This window comes from Branchiostoma belcheri, unplaced genomic scaffold (assembly GCF_001625305.1).
Source record: "Branchiostoma belcheri isolate BF01 breed outbred unplaced genomic scaffold, Haploidv18h27 scaffold27, whole genome shotgun sequence".
NCBI classification, from domain to species: Eukaryota; Metazoa; Chordata; class Leptocardii; order Amphioxiformes; family Branchiostomatidae; genus Branchiostoma; species Branchiostoma belcheri.
In genome coordinates this window covers 1209088-1225075 of record NW_017803876.1, presented here as the reverse complement: position 1 = coordinate 1225075, position 15988 = coordinate 1209088, and the positions used below count along the sequence as shown (strand labels likewise).

The 15988-nt window shown below is 43.2% G+C and overlaps 2 protein-coding genes across 7 annotated transcripts in view; one reads left to right on the top strand and one right to left on the bottom strand.

Annotated features, from left to right (window-relative positions):
• The window catches only part of LOC109472226 (nephrin-like), a 101193-nt gene extending 92929 nt beyond the window's left edge, over positions 1 to 8264 (bottom strand). Inside the window, exon 1 of one of the 3 annotated variants that reach the window (XM_019771833.1) lies at positions 8215 to 8264. The gene's annotated coding sequence lies outside the window, so the exon portion shown is untranslated. The other 2 variants (XM_019771828.1, XM_019771831.1) reach the window with 2 other exon arrangements.
• Positions 8265 to 8325: 61 nt separating this feature from the next.
• LOC109472227 (kin of IRRE-like protein 3) overlaps positions 8326 to 15988 on the top strand; it is a 68847-nt gene continuing 61184 nt past the window's right edge. For 3 of the 4 annotated variants that reach the window (XM_019771841.1, XM_019771839.1, XM_019771838.1), the window contains exons 1-2: positions 8326 to 8527; positions 13568 to 13885. In XM_019771841.1, coding sequence (XP_019627400.1) covers positions 8470 to 8527; positions 13568 to 13885 — 376 coding nt within the window. In that variant the 5' untranslated portion in view covers positions 8326 to 8469. The remainder of the gene's footprint in view (positions 8528 to 13567; positions 13886 to 15988) is intronic. The other variant, XM_019771840.1, reaches the window with a different exon arrangement.

Below are 15988 nucleotides of genomic sequence, written 5' to 3'. Positions count from 1 at the left end.
AAGGGCTGCTCATGTTCAATATTGCTGGAACAAGAGCCCTTGACAGTATCAGCATATCTGATTGATGAGCTGAACTCAAAGCACCCCAAATATATCTTAGCTCTTGTAAGGGAATATTTTGTTGGCATACATGGTACAATGTCCCCCTAGCAAAGCTGCTATGGACTGCACTCAATTGAGTCAACAGCAAAAGAAAACACCAAGTGCGGTATTGCTGAAAAAACTGTCATTGCAACATCTACTGTGTTAATACTGTATCATGTTCAGTGGTTAAGTAAGAAGTTCACTTGCAGTTTGATTTTGTGGTTAGATTCCTATCTTCAAGGTCAAGAATATAGGCTCAAACATCTACTTCAAACCCAGCCTGTCAAATGTGGTTTGAACCACATCAAGTTCCTCACAAAAAAAGTCACGATGGCTCCAAACAGTGTAAAAACAAATTGCACATCTCAAGTTAAGATGCTGAAAAATAACCTGATGTTTCAAAATAAACACTATACAAAAAATGGAACAGCTTAAAAAGAATTGTTTTTAGGTTTATCTGTTATTTTTTAGGTCGGTAGCTGCCAATGTACATAAACAGACCACATGGCTACAGTATCATTTCCTAAAACACTCAAACCACCTCATGATAATTTCCTTGTTGTTTTTACACTCAAGTAGTTTATGCTACCGTAGATAACACAAGCAACTTACCTCTTCTATAATCCTACACACAGCAGAAAAACCACAAGGCAGCAGAAAAACCACAACTTCTACTACAGGGTGTAGATATTTCTGTTCTACGCTGCTGCACGTTAGTTAGCTCCCCATGGTGTCTCGGCGCTGAATGCACCACAGTCTACTCAGCTGCCCCTCAGCCCACCACACCCTGACCTCCACACAATGCGGACCACTACAGGCACTTTTGACTAACTCCTCAGCCCTGGTCCCTCACCATGGCCCTACATGGTAATCCCACAGTCAAAAGGGCCCTTATCACTTGTAACAGCTGGTGGGGGCAGATGTCACACAGAGAGAGACTCACTGTGTTACGACATTTGGAAAGCGTGCCATACATCTATGTAGGAACATTTCAATCTTTTTAGCACACCCAATATTTCTTTATCTGTTTGCCATATGCCTCAGCACTTTTCTGATTACCGAGGTCTATTACTTTTAGCTATTGACACGGCAGCTGGTCAGCTTGGTTAATACAGGAATCAGTTTTTTTGTTTGTCGAAAAATCAATTAGTGAGTTAATGCTTGCTTTAATCAAAAAAAGTTTCGTCCACCCATTTATCCTTTTTCTACAAAACTGGAGCATCTAGTGCAGTGCTATCTCGATCTCCATCTGTGATCCTTGTGATACTGGATCACATGAGGTCCCTGATCTCAGGTATGAAGTCAAGAATAAAATTATTAAAAGGTCAAGGCTGATCATAAAAAACTTGCAGTGTATAGGTAATATAAAATACTAGTAGGCATAATTGAGTGTATAATATAAAATACTAGTAGGCATAATTGTTGTCATATGTTTCAGAAAATTTTTTTGATTCTTAAGTATACAAACATCTCCTTTTGCTAATCAAAGACAATGGAGGCAAATAAAGAGAGCCTAAGCTTCTGTCAAGAGTGTCAACAGTTATCAAAGTGTGCCTTAATGATATTCATGATTTTTTCCTTGTCAGTAAAAAGCCCCAACACCATTCCCACTCTTATCAGGCAATCTGCAGGGTACTTAATGGCTGTTTTATGGAACAACGTGTAATAAGGTTCAAGCCGCCTTTATTACTGTCACATCAACATTAATTGATTTGCATAAATTGCCCATATCCACGCAACTAATTCGATGTATTCAAACTCCAGACAAATTGAATTAACCAACCTTGCCACCTGTCACACTTTCGATGGTTCAAACGTCCCGAAGCGGCGAGCAAACACCTTTTAGGTGTGAGGAGTGTGGAGTGGCTTTGTTGCAGACAGAAGGGGACAGGAGAATTATGAGAGGAGGTGACAAAACTTGCCCCATCAATGTTCCACTGTGACTAATCTACCTGACTTCCAAAGGCCGAGCATGAAATCGCAGAGAGTAATAGGCTGGCTGGCTCCGCTTCCCCCAAGGGATGCATGCTGTATTGATGAGGTGGGATTATATGAAATTAATACGGGGTTGTTTCAGTGGGTTCAAATGGACAGGGTGTAAGCGTGTCATCACATGCTTTCACGGATCATCTAGAAACTGTATGGTAGTTAAGCAGATTTTAAAGTGGAATTTGTAAAATAATATGACAGTCTAAATAAAAGGTTGTGATCTTTTTTTTAAAATATCATTCCACCTTTGACTATACATGACAAAAATACTAACAGATGTAACTCAACCAATAAGATTTAAGCATGGCTAATAAAAAAACTTCAAAGAGCAAATATACTGTAATGACACAGAGGCAATCACCTTGTAATTCCGGACTAGAAGACTTTCATCAATGGAATCACCTTCTTTGAGGAAAGAAGAAATTCATGAATGAGAATCTGATAGTAACTCCTAATGGGAGCTAGGGGATTGACTGCAAAGGACAGACCTTTTTTTACATGGCATTTATTTCCATAGGGAGTGCACTATGTGACAGGTGCAAGGTTAGTGGCACACCCGGGATGGATGGTCGAGCTTTGTGGGAATTTGCGGGGACAAAGCACAGTCTGGTTTGAACATGCTGCAGTATAAAGGAAAAAAACAAACCCGACAAAATGGAGACATTTTAAGGTAAAAGTCCAAAAGGATTTATCCCTTGAGGTCTGTATTGTGAGCTATGACCAGTCATGAGATTTGATTAGCCTCTAACAGGCTTCAGAAGCAGCTGGAAAGAGTAGAAATTGGCCAAATAGACTGTGAGATAATATATATGCCAGGGGAGTTGGTCTGCTAAAGGAGCAGCCTCATGAAATGTACTCCTTTGGCAAACCAACTCCTCTGACATGTTATCTGTCTATTTGGCCAAATTCTACTCTTTCCAGCCACTTCCTCTGTAAAGGCTGAGATTCTGGTTGGATGTGGTTCAGTAATCTGTACAAAGAAATTGGGGCTGATCGATGGAGATGTCCATGGAGGGAAGTCATTGCAATTTTCTGCCCAACTTTGGAGAACAACTGACAGTCAAAGTGAACCCTCCAGCAATTAGTACAGTAACATGCTCAGATCTTGTAGTACTGCCAGAAAAAAACAACACAACTTTGTGAAGTTTCTTACACATCTACAACAGCTTGAGCTTGGCTGTGAAATTACACTCATCCAAAGAATTATGCAAATAATTCCTAAATCGGTCACCAAATTACAGGGCATGCAAGACGCAGGACCGTTTGATGAAAAGCAAGTAGCATCTGAAGGGACGGGGCGAACAATAGAAAGGTCACTTGAAACTGGATCGTGCTATTTGAAACTGGAGAGTGGCATTGTGCTGGAGGGGCGCTGTGACAAAGTTGTCCGAGGGGAGGGGGGTGGCGGTGGCAGGTGGGACGCTGGGTCATGTGTCGCGCCACAAAGAGGTCCAGATTCTGTCTTTTTTTGAAGACGACTCATGTGGAAAACAGGTGACCTAGGGGGGCCTCAACCAGGTAGCTGGGTAACCAATGGCAACATGCAACAGAGTGAGTCCTATGGTCCTCTACTGACAATGAGACTAGCTATTTTTGTTATCGCCAACAAGTAGGAACTAGAATCTTAAAGCTGACAAGTCAAGACCAACACTGCTTTTATTCGTTCGCGCAAACTTTATGATGCAATACACTCTTGTAATGCTGTAAATTCATGAATTTTTTAGGGGAGTTATTTCCCAGTAGGATTGAATTGAGGTTTTTGTTGTTTTAAACTTGTGGATGGAACTATACTGTAAGTTGTGTAACACAAAAACAGATAATCACTCAGTCAAGTCCATCTATAGTGAGAAAAAAAACCCACTATTTACAGTATGCAGAAACTTATATTAAGCACACCATTTTTCTAAAGTTCCAGCATTCGTATACACATTTCATCAGTTTGTCACACAGTTGCATAACAAACAGCAAGTCATCTTCTTACCTGAAGTTTCCACTTCACATTACTCTCCCAGGTACATCAAAGAAAAGCTTTCTGCTACTGTTTTTTCTGGCAATCTTTGCATAAAGTGTAGAATCATCAGAATAACTCTACAGTTAAATCAGAATGACATTTTCTTTGGAACTCCTACAGAAAAACACAGCTTTCAGTGCTGAAAATACTGAATGGCCATTGATAACTAAACAAAAACAGCATGTTACGATTCATCTTCTTCATACCTGATATTTCCACTTCACATTAGATTACTCTCTGGTACATCAAGAAAAGCTTTCTGCCACTGTTTTTTCTGGCTATCTCTGCACCACCATCAGAATAATTCTTCAGTCAAATCAGAATGACTATTTTTCTTTAGAACTCCTACAGAAAAACACAGCTTTCAGTGCTGAAAAGTAACTGAATGGCCGTTGATTACTGGCATGGCCCGCATTTGTTGACACAGTAGCTGTCAATCACAGTTAAACCATTAAGAGAACAACTTGTGTTTCCCCAGATAGATAACATCACCATTTAAACACCTCATGTTTCAAGCAAGAAAGTTGTTTGGAGAGGCTATGTGCGTACAAGGTATGCAACATTGTTACAGCCCTTTCTACTGTCATCTCCCCTTCGGTTACCGTGAAAGGACGCGGAAAACAATACCGATGAAAGAGACATGAATACGACAACCAGGGAAGACGAAGCGCCCGTTTTCTTCTCATTCAAAAGCTGCCATGGGTCAGGTACCTTTAGGAAACTACCTCAGGTTGAAAAGGTCATTGAAAAAAAGATTGTTACACTTACCTGGCCTCTGTTTCCATGTCAATGGAGAGCCAAGAAGTGAGGAGACAAAATACACAAGTCAAAATAACCTCACGGTGTCAGTTCACCACTGTCAACACTGGGACTGTTGGCATCACTGTAGTAACTATTTCGGTACCCTGGCTTTTCTGGCTATCCACTGAGACCCTTTCCCCGTGTTTTTTCACACAGTATTGCTTTAAAAAAAAAAGGACAGTTGATGACTTACTGCCAAAGTAGTGTATATCTCAGATCTCTCTAAGCAGAGACCAAGAAATTCAACCCTCTGATGCTAGCATACTGTAGAAATGTGAATTTTCCATACCCTTTTATCCACAGAGATGGTCATTCAGTCCAGATATTATTGGGGTCAGATCATTAGTTTGGCCAAAGTCTCCCTAACTCCACTCTACAACACTAGTAGTACACTACTGCCAGCTGAGATATGTCATCTGCCTTCTTATCAATCAACACCATACCCCACCCCTTTTCTCAATTCAATAAGCTCTGACTGGAAAGGATGTATTATTCATACTCCAATTCCCACCCCTATCCATCAAGGCAATAGAATACTCACAAGAGAAAGACTATGATAACAACCAAAGTCAGTGGAAAATCCGAAACAGATACATCTGCTATAGTAGTCAGGCACTTGAATAGGGAAAACAGATATGGTAGTGGCCCATACCTCTCTGAAGCAAGCATTACTATCATGCTTTGCTTTCATACATTTAATCATAACTATTGGGACTTAAAAATTCTACAAAAGTTCTACATAGAATAAGATCCACTAACCTTAATATACTTGTTTCCTCAGCAACTTGTTCCACTGCACTCACGGGATCTTCAATCTGGATGAGCTAAGTCTTAAAGATGTTTCCAGCCCTGAATGCTGCCTCTCTTACAGCAACATGGATACATCTAGCCTCCTTGTCAAAAGCCAATGTTTATCGAGCATCAGAGGCCTCAGCCCCAAGATTTGCGGAACAAGCAAAGTCCTACACCCCTTATTGGGTCATGGAGGGTACCTACATACTCAAGTTACCTCAGCACACAAACCGAAGTTTGCTTTACCCCTACTTTAATTAAGAATCCTTCTTGTAACGGATTCTGATGAGTGGGAGGAAAGTAAACTTGGCCCCACTGCCTTGGACTTGACAGGGTTTACAAATACACGTTACAGCCAGGTCCTCGATTGTTTTTTCAAGCCATGCTACACTATGTCAATACAGTACTTCTGTGGAAGGAGTATCTTCAATATCTTCAATAAGAGGCAATAACTCTTATTGAAGTCATATACCCCCCTCTGCGGCAAAACTCCCTCGAACCGATCAGTGCTCCCAAACAAATTAACACACCGCTGCATAAGTCTGGGAAGGAGGATTTTGCAAGTACATTCTTGCAAAATATTGTGTAAGAATTAAAAAATTCATACGAAGGAGTGTGTGTGACCACTGAAAAAAAAAAAACACATCACACATCTGCTGGCAGAATATGAATATACATGAATGGAAACAATATTTAAGTACAAGAAGTCAACATTGTCAGCCAACAATGTCTAATTCAAGAAAATACCATTCATATCCATTGCTGAGACTACAAATCTAACATTTCTCTGTTGAAGAATTCTAATGTTGCAGCTGGATCAAAAATGACCTCAACTAGTGCTAGTGTGACATTCAACTGAGAAGCCAACCGACTTCAGCTTTCTACAAATAGTTATGTGTGACGATCAAGTTGACAGAGAAAAGCCATGAATTTGTCAAATGTCAACACAGCAATGTACCAATTGTACCTCTAAGCTTCTTTTCCCTCAGTTTTAAGTTATTACAATTTGTTAAGTGTTAAAGTTTATTTTTGCCGTCAGTATTGCCGATTCCATTTATGCCATATAGCTACAATGTAGGCTGCGATAACGTTCGATATGGGCATTCTCGCCCGTGTGATAACTTGCGGTATCACACAGGGTCCTAAGGTTACTACCGTAGTTTAACATGGGCTTCCGAAGGTTCCATAGAATAATTTGAACACTTTTCGTGCGCATCTCTTTCGAAAATCCAGGTGATACAGAATGAATACACCTTGTGTTTCCAACCCGGTGTTAAATACTAGTAAAATGTTCTTGCAAATGCTGTACTGGGTGATCAATTTTTTTCTGTGGACAAAGCATCATTTTGCCTAACTCCTCAAGTTGCCCAGTATGACAGGAACACACTCATCCCTTTGTCCAGCTAGGCAGTCTGGTTGGTCATCCCCAGATGGCGCCCATGGTACAGGGAAGAGCAGGATGTGTCCTAGCCATGGTCACCAAGTCCTGCCTAACTCTGTATCCAGCACTGGGAATTCTTGACATTCCAACTCCCAACATCTGACTTCCATCATCTCTGGCCCCATTTTGACCCTTGCTTCTATGCCAACTCTTGGAAACAAAGTTTGTACTAGGAGTCATACTTCAAGCAACTCAAACAGCCTAACTCATCAACTAGCAATCCTGTGTTTAAAGTGTGACCAATCTTAGAGCGATCAATACCATTTTATTGACTGTTTTCCTTGTGCTGTGTGATGTGCCGTGAATAGCAATGCGAAAGACGCGCGGCTGCGTTGCCGAGATAAGAAAGGGCGTCCGAGTATTGGGAAATAATTAGGAGAGACGGTGAATAACATTTGCGAACGGATTTGATACCTATCTGTTGCGTTGGCCTGTGCAACACTGGCCGTACTGTTTTCAAACGGACGACAAAGACTGGCTAAGTTTTAGGTAAACGTAGCTAGGCACCTATCTCGTTTCTTATCGTGGTTTTGTAGCAAATTGTCCCAATTGTTTGCCAATCTACCGTAAGGCACTGTATATGTTTGCTGACAAATACAGACCCGACAACCTATGATCGCTTTACGGTATGCAGCTGGCCCGCTATGCCAACTCCAGTTATTCACGGTCAAGAAAAAACACAACCCCTTTTGACCCTGTGCATTTCTGCGAGGACTTATACTCCTCTACTGGTAACGGCAAATAAGGACTAGCTACCGTTCGCGCTAAGTTAACATGACTTTGTGATGGGAAAACATCATTGAATATGGATCGATTTCGTGGGAAAAAATATATACGATGCTGTTGCGTTTTCCAGAAGTTGCGATTCGTTCCATCCACGAAGAAAGGCAGGGAAAAAAGTAAACGGAAAGTGTCCCAACCCGTCCAAACACGCCACACATGGCACGCAGCCTTACCTGTCTTTTCCTGCAAGCATTTCTCGAGAAAATGCAAAGTTTACTGTGCCTGCAACAATCAGGAAGTGGTCGAGACTCGCGCCCAAAACCTCAAACCTCACAGGAGTGATAGTACTAGTATGTAAATTTCCAGATCTTACCCCAGACGCCAGTGGTCCATATTCCCCGTCACGCCCTTGCAATAGCCGCGTACCATTGGGGCGCAAGGTTTGGCGGGATGCGGGGAGTAAAGAGAGGGCGGGGACTCGGGTGACCCATATGTCAATTTGGGAAATAAACTGCAACATTGTTTCGCGGCCCGGTAGAATGTAGCGAGCATCGATCGGTTCACTGACTAGGAGCACTCTCACTCCGTGCTTACACGAGGACACAACTTTACTCTCACGCTTGGCACCATGCGCCTACTGGCAACCATCGTCGCTTCCCTAGCGCTGGCGGGACTCGTAGCAAGAGGTAAGCGCCGGGAATTTTGGGGTGATCTGCGGGGATTTTCTTGACGGGACGGGCTCGGGCGGGCGGCTGGCCTTGGGCCGGGGGCTCGCGACTGCCTTGCATCGGGTCGCGTGCTTGCTCACTTCCCCGGCTTGACAAGTCTCCGCTGCTGCTGTGTTTTTTGGTGGGCAGCGCAGGAAACAGATTACACGGTTACGATTGGACTTATTGCCACTCTTTTCTGTTTGATCAGAGGAAACACTCGGAATGGTTGAAACTTCCTCTCTCTACTTGTTGCATGCTCGTGTGAGATCTGAAACGACTGCACTGTTTTCGTTCGCGTAATGTCATGTGGGAATTTCGTTTCGGGGCCAGGACCAGTTGGGCCTCTGTCTGTGCCTTGCGCTCTGTTTCGCATCTGTACGGTGATCACAAACAGGATAATGGGGACAAGGAGGCGACCCACTCCAAACTGGAATGATATCTGTTTGTAGGAAGGACCGTTTGTCAAGAAAATTTCGTTCACGAACGAGAGAAAAAAACTTGCTCATCGCCCGACATGACCCCATAGTGGGCGGCGGTTGGCGTCGCCATAAGAAAAACAACACCACGATTTATACCCAAATCAGACCAGACGGGTTTAAATTTTGTCCTTGCGGTGTCCCCCCACTTAGCGATGGTTCCCAGGATTTTCTATATTTGTTGTGAAAGCATTTCGCTGTTTGCCCGTAACGCCAGAACCAGCGGGGATTTTTGATGGTCTTGCGTTTTTGTGTGCACAGCTTTTGACAATGTGTTTGCCTGCAATTTAGACGTGGTCAACATATACACACTTCATTTGCCAAAACCTGTCCAACAACGCGAGTTGTCAGCTCTAAAAACAACACAGAAACCTGGGTACTTGAGCGAACGTGGGCGAAACCAGCCGCCTCTAACCAAGTAACATCTCCTTTCGACTTTCTTTCACCTCAGTGCAAATATTTGAACAACAAAGGTATAATGTGAACAATACCTTTGTTGAGAAATTATATCCGACACTCAGGAAAGTTAATCCATTACCAAGGTGCGAAGAAAACTATGGAAATTCCATTACATATTTGTATGTGGCATTGGTTACAATTAAATCAGACATATAAACGGTTCAGGGATTAGTTCAATGGCCAGGCTGACTTGTGCAGGAAATGTACACCATGATTGCAGCTCTCTCCTTCTGCCAATTTCAGCAAGTCTTGTGCTCAATTTGGGCATTGTGTTTCAACTACCCTCCCCAAGACCTTTGGGGAGAAAAGTCTTTCAAATTTGTGTGCCCGACAAGTCTCGTTTTCCGCTCCACTTTGAACCTCAACAGGCCCTTCATTAATGCCCTTCAACACAAGTACCCTTTCTTTGTCCCCCCTGCTCTTCATCTGAATCAGAAAAGCATCGGACATTCCCCAAACAATGAGCCCATGAAATTGTCTTTTGCCGACATTGTTGGGCAGTCAGTGTTTAGAAACAGTTCACAACCCTATCAGCATTCCTCGTTGGAACCATAGAGTAGAAAACTGGCTGGGGATGTCCCCCCCTTTTTGGAGGGCTTTACTCAAGTCATTGTTATTCATAACACAAACATTACCGTAAAAAAGACACTTTGCTCTGTAATTGGAAGTCTTTCAAAAAGCCCCTTTTCACCGCCGAGCATCCTAAAAGCAGGAGGGGATTTTAATTAGAGCACGCCGTGGTACAGACATGTTTTGTTCAGCCCGAGAGGTCATTTTTGTAATTGCGGAGTTCAAGTTCGTCAAAGGTGTTGATAGATTGGGAAAGGGGAGACTGGCACTTTGGGACTGCAAGAGGGCGGAATGTCAAATCCCCCCAGTAGAGAGGGGGGATAGAGAGAGGCTCTGGTCCATAGGGGTACTGAATACCTGCGCGGGATTATCTAAATCACCTGAGCACCCTGACATTCTTGCTCCGTGCCAGGTGTGACGAGCCTCCCACGTGTGCGGATTTGCGGCTAAGTCCCCCACCTTCGATCTGGCTAGCAACCGCATCCACGTAGCATACTTTCTTCCTGGTAAAGGCAAAACACTTGGATCAACACGGGCCCGCTGAAAATAGAAAATATAAAGAAGGAGATTTGGGGCGAAATGGCAGCTCTTTTCCCCTACTTTTGCGTGGAAATGCTAGTGAGAACAAAATAAACAATTTCTATTTTGCTTAATTTTGAAATAGGCAAATCGGCCAAATACTGTAGTTATAAGAAAGTAGTACTACTAGTAGTACAGTCTTTGATTGGAAAATATCTGTCCTAATTAAATAGAAACAAATTTTACTTTGTGGCACTGCCTAAAGAATAAAGGGGCATAGTTTTTTTATTAGTTATATGGTCTGGTACCTTTACTTTGGATAAAAACAAAGTTTTATCTATAGCAGGATTTTATAGTCTTTTTACAACTAAATTGTATATTTTGGATACAGAGTGTTATGGGAAAGACTGTGTATACTATCAGGTTTGTTGTTATGATTGTATCTTGGGACATCTTTTTCCTTCATCTCTCCCCTCTTTCATCTCTAACGGATGTCGTCTGAAGATTTCTATCACAACATTTTGTGCTCAAAATTTACAAAGCCTTATCTATCTGGGTGGTACCTTTCGCAGCAGTCAGATTTTTCTCCGCCATATTTTGGCAACAGAATCAACTTAATGATAGTTTACATGCGAGCCCACTTAATGGATTGAAATGAAGTAGGAATTACTATCCAGGCTCAAGGTATATAACGCTGGTTACCCTTTGTTCACAGTTATCCTGCTATTGTTTTCACCAGACACAGGAAAAACACGAAAAGAAAAACAGAGATAAAGCTAATGCCCAGTTTTGGTGGTGTGGAGTCCAGGCCATTAACTGTCGATCAGTAAAAAAATGTCTCGGATTGTCTCACCAGGGGTCTTATCTGTAGGTGTCATCGTGTGGACTCACCTGTAATTACTTGCTGTGTTAATTGTAATGGATTGTTCGTATTACCTGTACACAGAGACTGCACAAATCCCAGTTTAACCCCGAGGGGAGGCCAATCCCCCTGTTATGAGCCGTTACTGCTGAATGCTTCTCCACCTACGCGGAACTCCACTCTCAGGCCTTTACTGGTAGATTACCTAAAGGAAAACTCCATAGTTCCTTAGCTTTTCTCCCCCTACACAGGTACAACAAACATCTCAGGAAATACAATGCCGAGCACTAAATCTGTTTGAAGAGCGTCAAGCTCCCTGTATCTACCACGAGAGGTGGTTGCTGTAACTGCCCGTCACTGCTCGATGCGCAAGAGTGAACTCCCTTCAAGTTTTGCAAACACGGCGTACATGGTGGGAGAAGGCTTGAATAGTCCCCCAACCACGGTGTTTGCCTTGCTGTTGACTGGTACACCTTGTGCTGACACTGTAAAGAGAGGGTGTTGTTATATCTCACTATGCAACTGTTACTACTGTTTGAAAGGATTTACTGAAGGTTTAAATCTCAGATTTATAAAACTTGAATCAAAATTTATTCTTATTTCCTATCACAATTCTAGAAGAGCTTCCAAAGTAACAAGTCCTTCATGCAAATCTCTAATTTCTCTTCGGCTAGTTAGAAAAGTTAAACACATTGACGTCTGCCATCTTTATACTAGGTGTAATTTGTTTATAACATTATAATTTTAAGAAAATCATCTAAGTCTATCCTTATTTTCTACTTTTGACACAATTTCTTTGAAAGAGCTAGCAGAAACAGCATGAGAAACATGATTTACAATTGACAATTACAAAGATAACCTGTGAGTCTTTCTATTTTGCTTGTTGTTTTTGCAGTACCTGTAAACTTTTGATGAACAGTTAATTTCCCAGAACAGTTCATTTCCCAGAACGTCCTCAGAAGTTATTTTGTTTGTGTGTTTGTTGTGTGACAAGGGGACTGGGTAGATGACCTGTGACTGGAGGGTGCATGTGTAGAAACAATCATCCTACATGTCCTAGACCCCAACATTTTTCCCTGCGTGGGAAAGCGTCCTTGTCACTCTGTCTCCCAGGAAACAGTATGATATGGATGTCAATCTCCTAAATAATGCGCTGACAAGGTGGCTGACTTTTTTAGTGCACAGCACGCCCGCTTGTTTTGAGCACATAGCAGGATACAGAAGACATCTGGAGGCTCACCTCTGGTGCAGTTGCCTCTGACCCCAGGTTTTCCCGAGACATGTCAGGAAGGGGTCAGGATTCCTTGTTCCTCAGGAGACTTTTGACTGCAACATGCCAACAATCCAGTCAATTCCACCCTGGGTTTCTCACCTTTCTGTTTGTCTTGGAACCTGGTGATATTATCTGTCTATAGCTTTTTGGCACTACCTCAAGAGGCAGTCTTTTGTAGGAGACAAACAAAATATTGTTTTGACCACAATAAGAAAGCCTTTGTCCAAATGCCCAAGCACCCACCGCTTGACTGGAGCGCAGTATGGTAGTTTTCCAGAGCACCTGTCTCTCTGGATCTATCGTTTTAAAAACATATTTAGGTGATACAAAACAGGTGCAGCCAAATGCTCCAATATCATCAAAAGATATGACAGATTCATTCAAAGTGACTGGAGACTGAAAGCTAGTTTTGACTGAGGAGAATTTCTGAAATCGAGGGGTGCCAACTGGGGAGTATTTATTTCATTAAAAGAATGCAAGCCCGATTCCACTTGTGTCCTTTGTCCAGGTTGAAGAAGAACAGGTGTCCTTATCATCAGTTTGAAGCACCACTTCCTCAGTTATCTAATCAACATTGTTTCAATTATCATGCAATAGGAGTTAACTACAATCTCTAGTGTGTTAGTAAGTAAGCCATTATAGAAAGTGGACTAAGGTTTGAAATTATCAGAAGAACTAGTACAGCTGATGTGATAACCCAAAATTTGGGGTCCAATTTCTTGTTCAATTTTGCTTCATATAGTATTCCAGGTATTTACTTTGGGTTTTGTCACCAAAGACAGACTGTTTCCTTAGAAGTTAGAGGTACTATAATTCCTAACATATTCTTTTTTTTTTGTCCACTTCCTCCTATGCAGTCTCTGCCCAAGACCAGTCCTTCAGACAGCAGCCCGAGTCGGTCGCGGTCCGGCTGGGAGAGACCGTGACGCTGACGTGTGCAATCGACAACGTGGCCGGCGTCGTACAGTGGACGAAGGACAACTTCGCCCTGGGTTCGGACCGCGCCTTGCCGGGGTACCCGCGTCACACCATCACCGGGGACCTGAACAGGGGGGAGTACAACCTTCTCATACAGGACGTCCTGCTGGAGGATGACGGCAAGTACCAGTGCCAGGCCAGCCCCACCGAGACGCAGGGAGGAATCCGCTCAGAGGATGCCGAGCTCACCATCTACCGTAAGTACATCTACATCAACACAATACAGGACAAAGTGCCTCACCAGCACATGGCGTCCTGGAAAAGGAGGTGCAGCTAGTGTGGCAGGTAGTGGTGCACGAAAAACTGTATGAATAAATGAAAACAAATAAAGTGCATAAAATGAAACTGAACTGTACAACTATGTACAACAGCCACACCAGGAAACAAAAAGATGGACCCTACAGCTGGGTGTTGGCGGGGAGGCCAAAGTGACTGGCCAACCCCGACTTAACAAGAGATGTGCACGATACGAGTATTTCCCCATAGGTGTGAGATAGCCGAAAAATGTGGCGATGTCTGAGAAATGTGGCGACGTCTGAGAAATGTGGCGACGTCTGAAAAAATGTGGCGACGTCTGAAATAATGCGGCGATGTCTGTCGCCGATCTGCCTGATTCATAGCCGACTAGCTTTGGTCCTGCGCGCCAAAGGAATGATGCCCTGGGCAAGTGTCAGACGCCATTAGATCCTCCTCTTTCTTCCCTCTCCACCACACGAGCTTTCAATCCCACCGGGCCATTAGGGTCTAGCTCGGAGCCCTCTCCATGAAACCCGAACCTTATACTTTTAAACTTTTGCCTTGGAAGTGACAGAGACAATGTGAGAAGCAGCCTGTTCTGGTTATAGCTTTCTGACAAATGGGAACAAATATGAGAAGGCAAGACAGAAGCTTCCCTAAAGCGATGCTCTGGGCTAGCTTTATCGCAACAGGAAAATTGGACCCGTCATCGAGAGGCAATCATCTCTACGAAATTCTGCTGACTTAGATGATGTCTTAATAAAAACATGCCCTTCCATCCAGCTTATAAGATTCATTGCATGTTATAAGCTGGACAGGGGCAAACATACTGTTATAATCACAGGGCAATGACTCTTCCAGCTACTTGTAAAGGGAGAAGGTGGTAAGCCACTACTCTCCAAGCAGATGTTTGGGTTTTGGCTTATTTTTGTCGCGATTTTAGGCTTTGGTATCTGGCTTTGTTTTTTGCACTGCCCTCTTTTTACACCAACCCAAAAAGATACCAGTAAATATGATTTACTTGACTAAATAGATATACGTGCGGAAAACAGAAAGCCGGATAAAAAAAGCCAAAAAATGTGCCAAAACCCAAACCTCTGCTCGGAGAGTAGTAAGCCACAGGCCAGGGCAGGTGTGGAGAGAGCTAATAACACAATGTTCCCACTTGTCTGGTAGGGGGAGTGTTAATGGCTCCCACAGAGATGCTCCATATACGGGACATTTTCTCTGAAAATAAGATCCGCGCCAGAAAAACATCATCTCGGGGGCTGCAGAAAGACTAGCCTATGTTGAAGCTAGTCCTGCCGAGCAGATGCACTTCAAGCAAGGCATGCATGCACATGTAGACAAAAGGTCCATGGTTCAGGTCCCACTGGTCCCAGGTTCAAGTCCCGGGAGGAGCTGGTGCAGCCAGTCTGAAGCTCCATGCTCAGAGGCAGGTTTAATTGTTGCCAGGAGGGGAGCGATGATGAGCTGAAACTGCGACCAAGGACCTCTCAGATATCTACTAACAAGTTGAGGAGACTCAACTTCTAGACGACACAACATGTGGGCTTTCTGATCTTTAGACCTCATTGTCTCTCCCGTGATAGATAAATCGCACAATTAGATGTGAGCCTCGCTGGGAGAATGAAATTTCAAGTAATGCGGTGCTTGGTGATGTTTCCCTGGCAACTGCTCTCCAAATAGCCTCTGGTTGCACGAGCAATTGCTTGTTTTGTAGCTGTTCCAGAGGGAAGAAGCCCCCACTGCTGCCAGATGCTCTGATCAGGGCTTTACTTGTGATGGCCAACCCCAAGCAAATGGCAGGTTTTCCTGTGATAAATGGGAAAATGGGATTTGGAACAGGGCCCTTATCTTGACCTGAGTCATCTGTAAACCAGGAAAGTCAGTCTGGGAACCTTTCCCACACCACAGCAAGTAACCCACACTAGGAAAAGGATGCAACGCATCTTGTATACATTTCCTCTACCATAGATTAAATCAGCTAAGTGGGTTGTCTGGTGGCCTGAGACAAAACCCTACCCTTTCCGGCCAAATATATTTGTACAAAGACTAAAGAC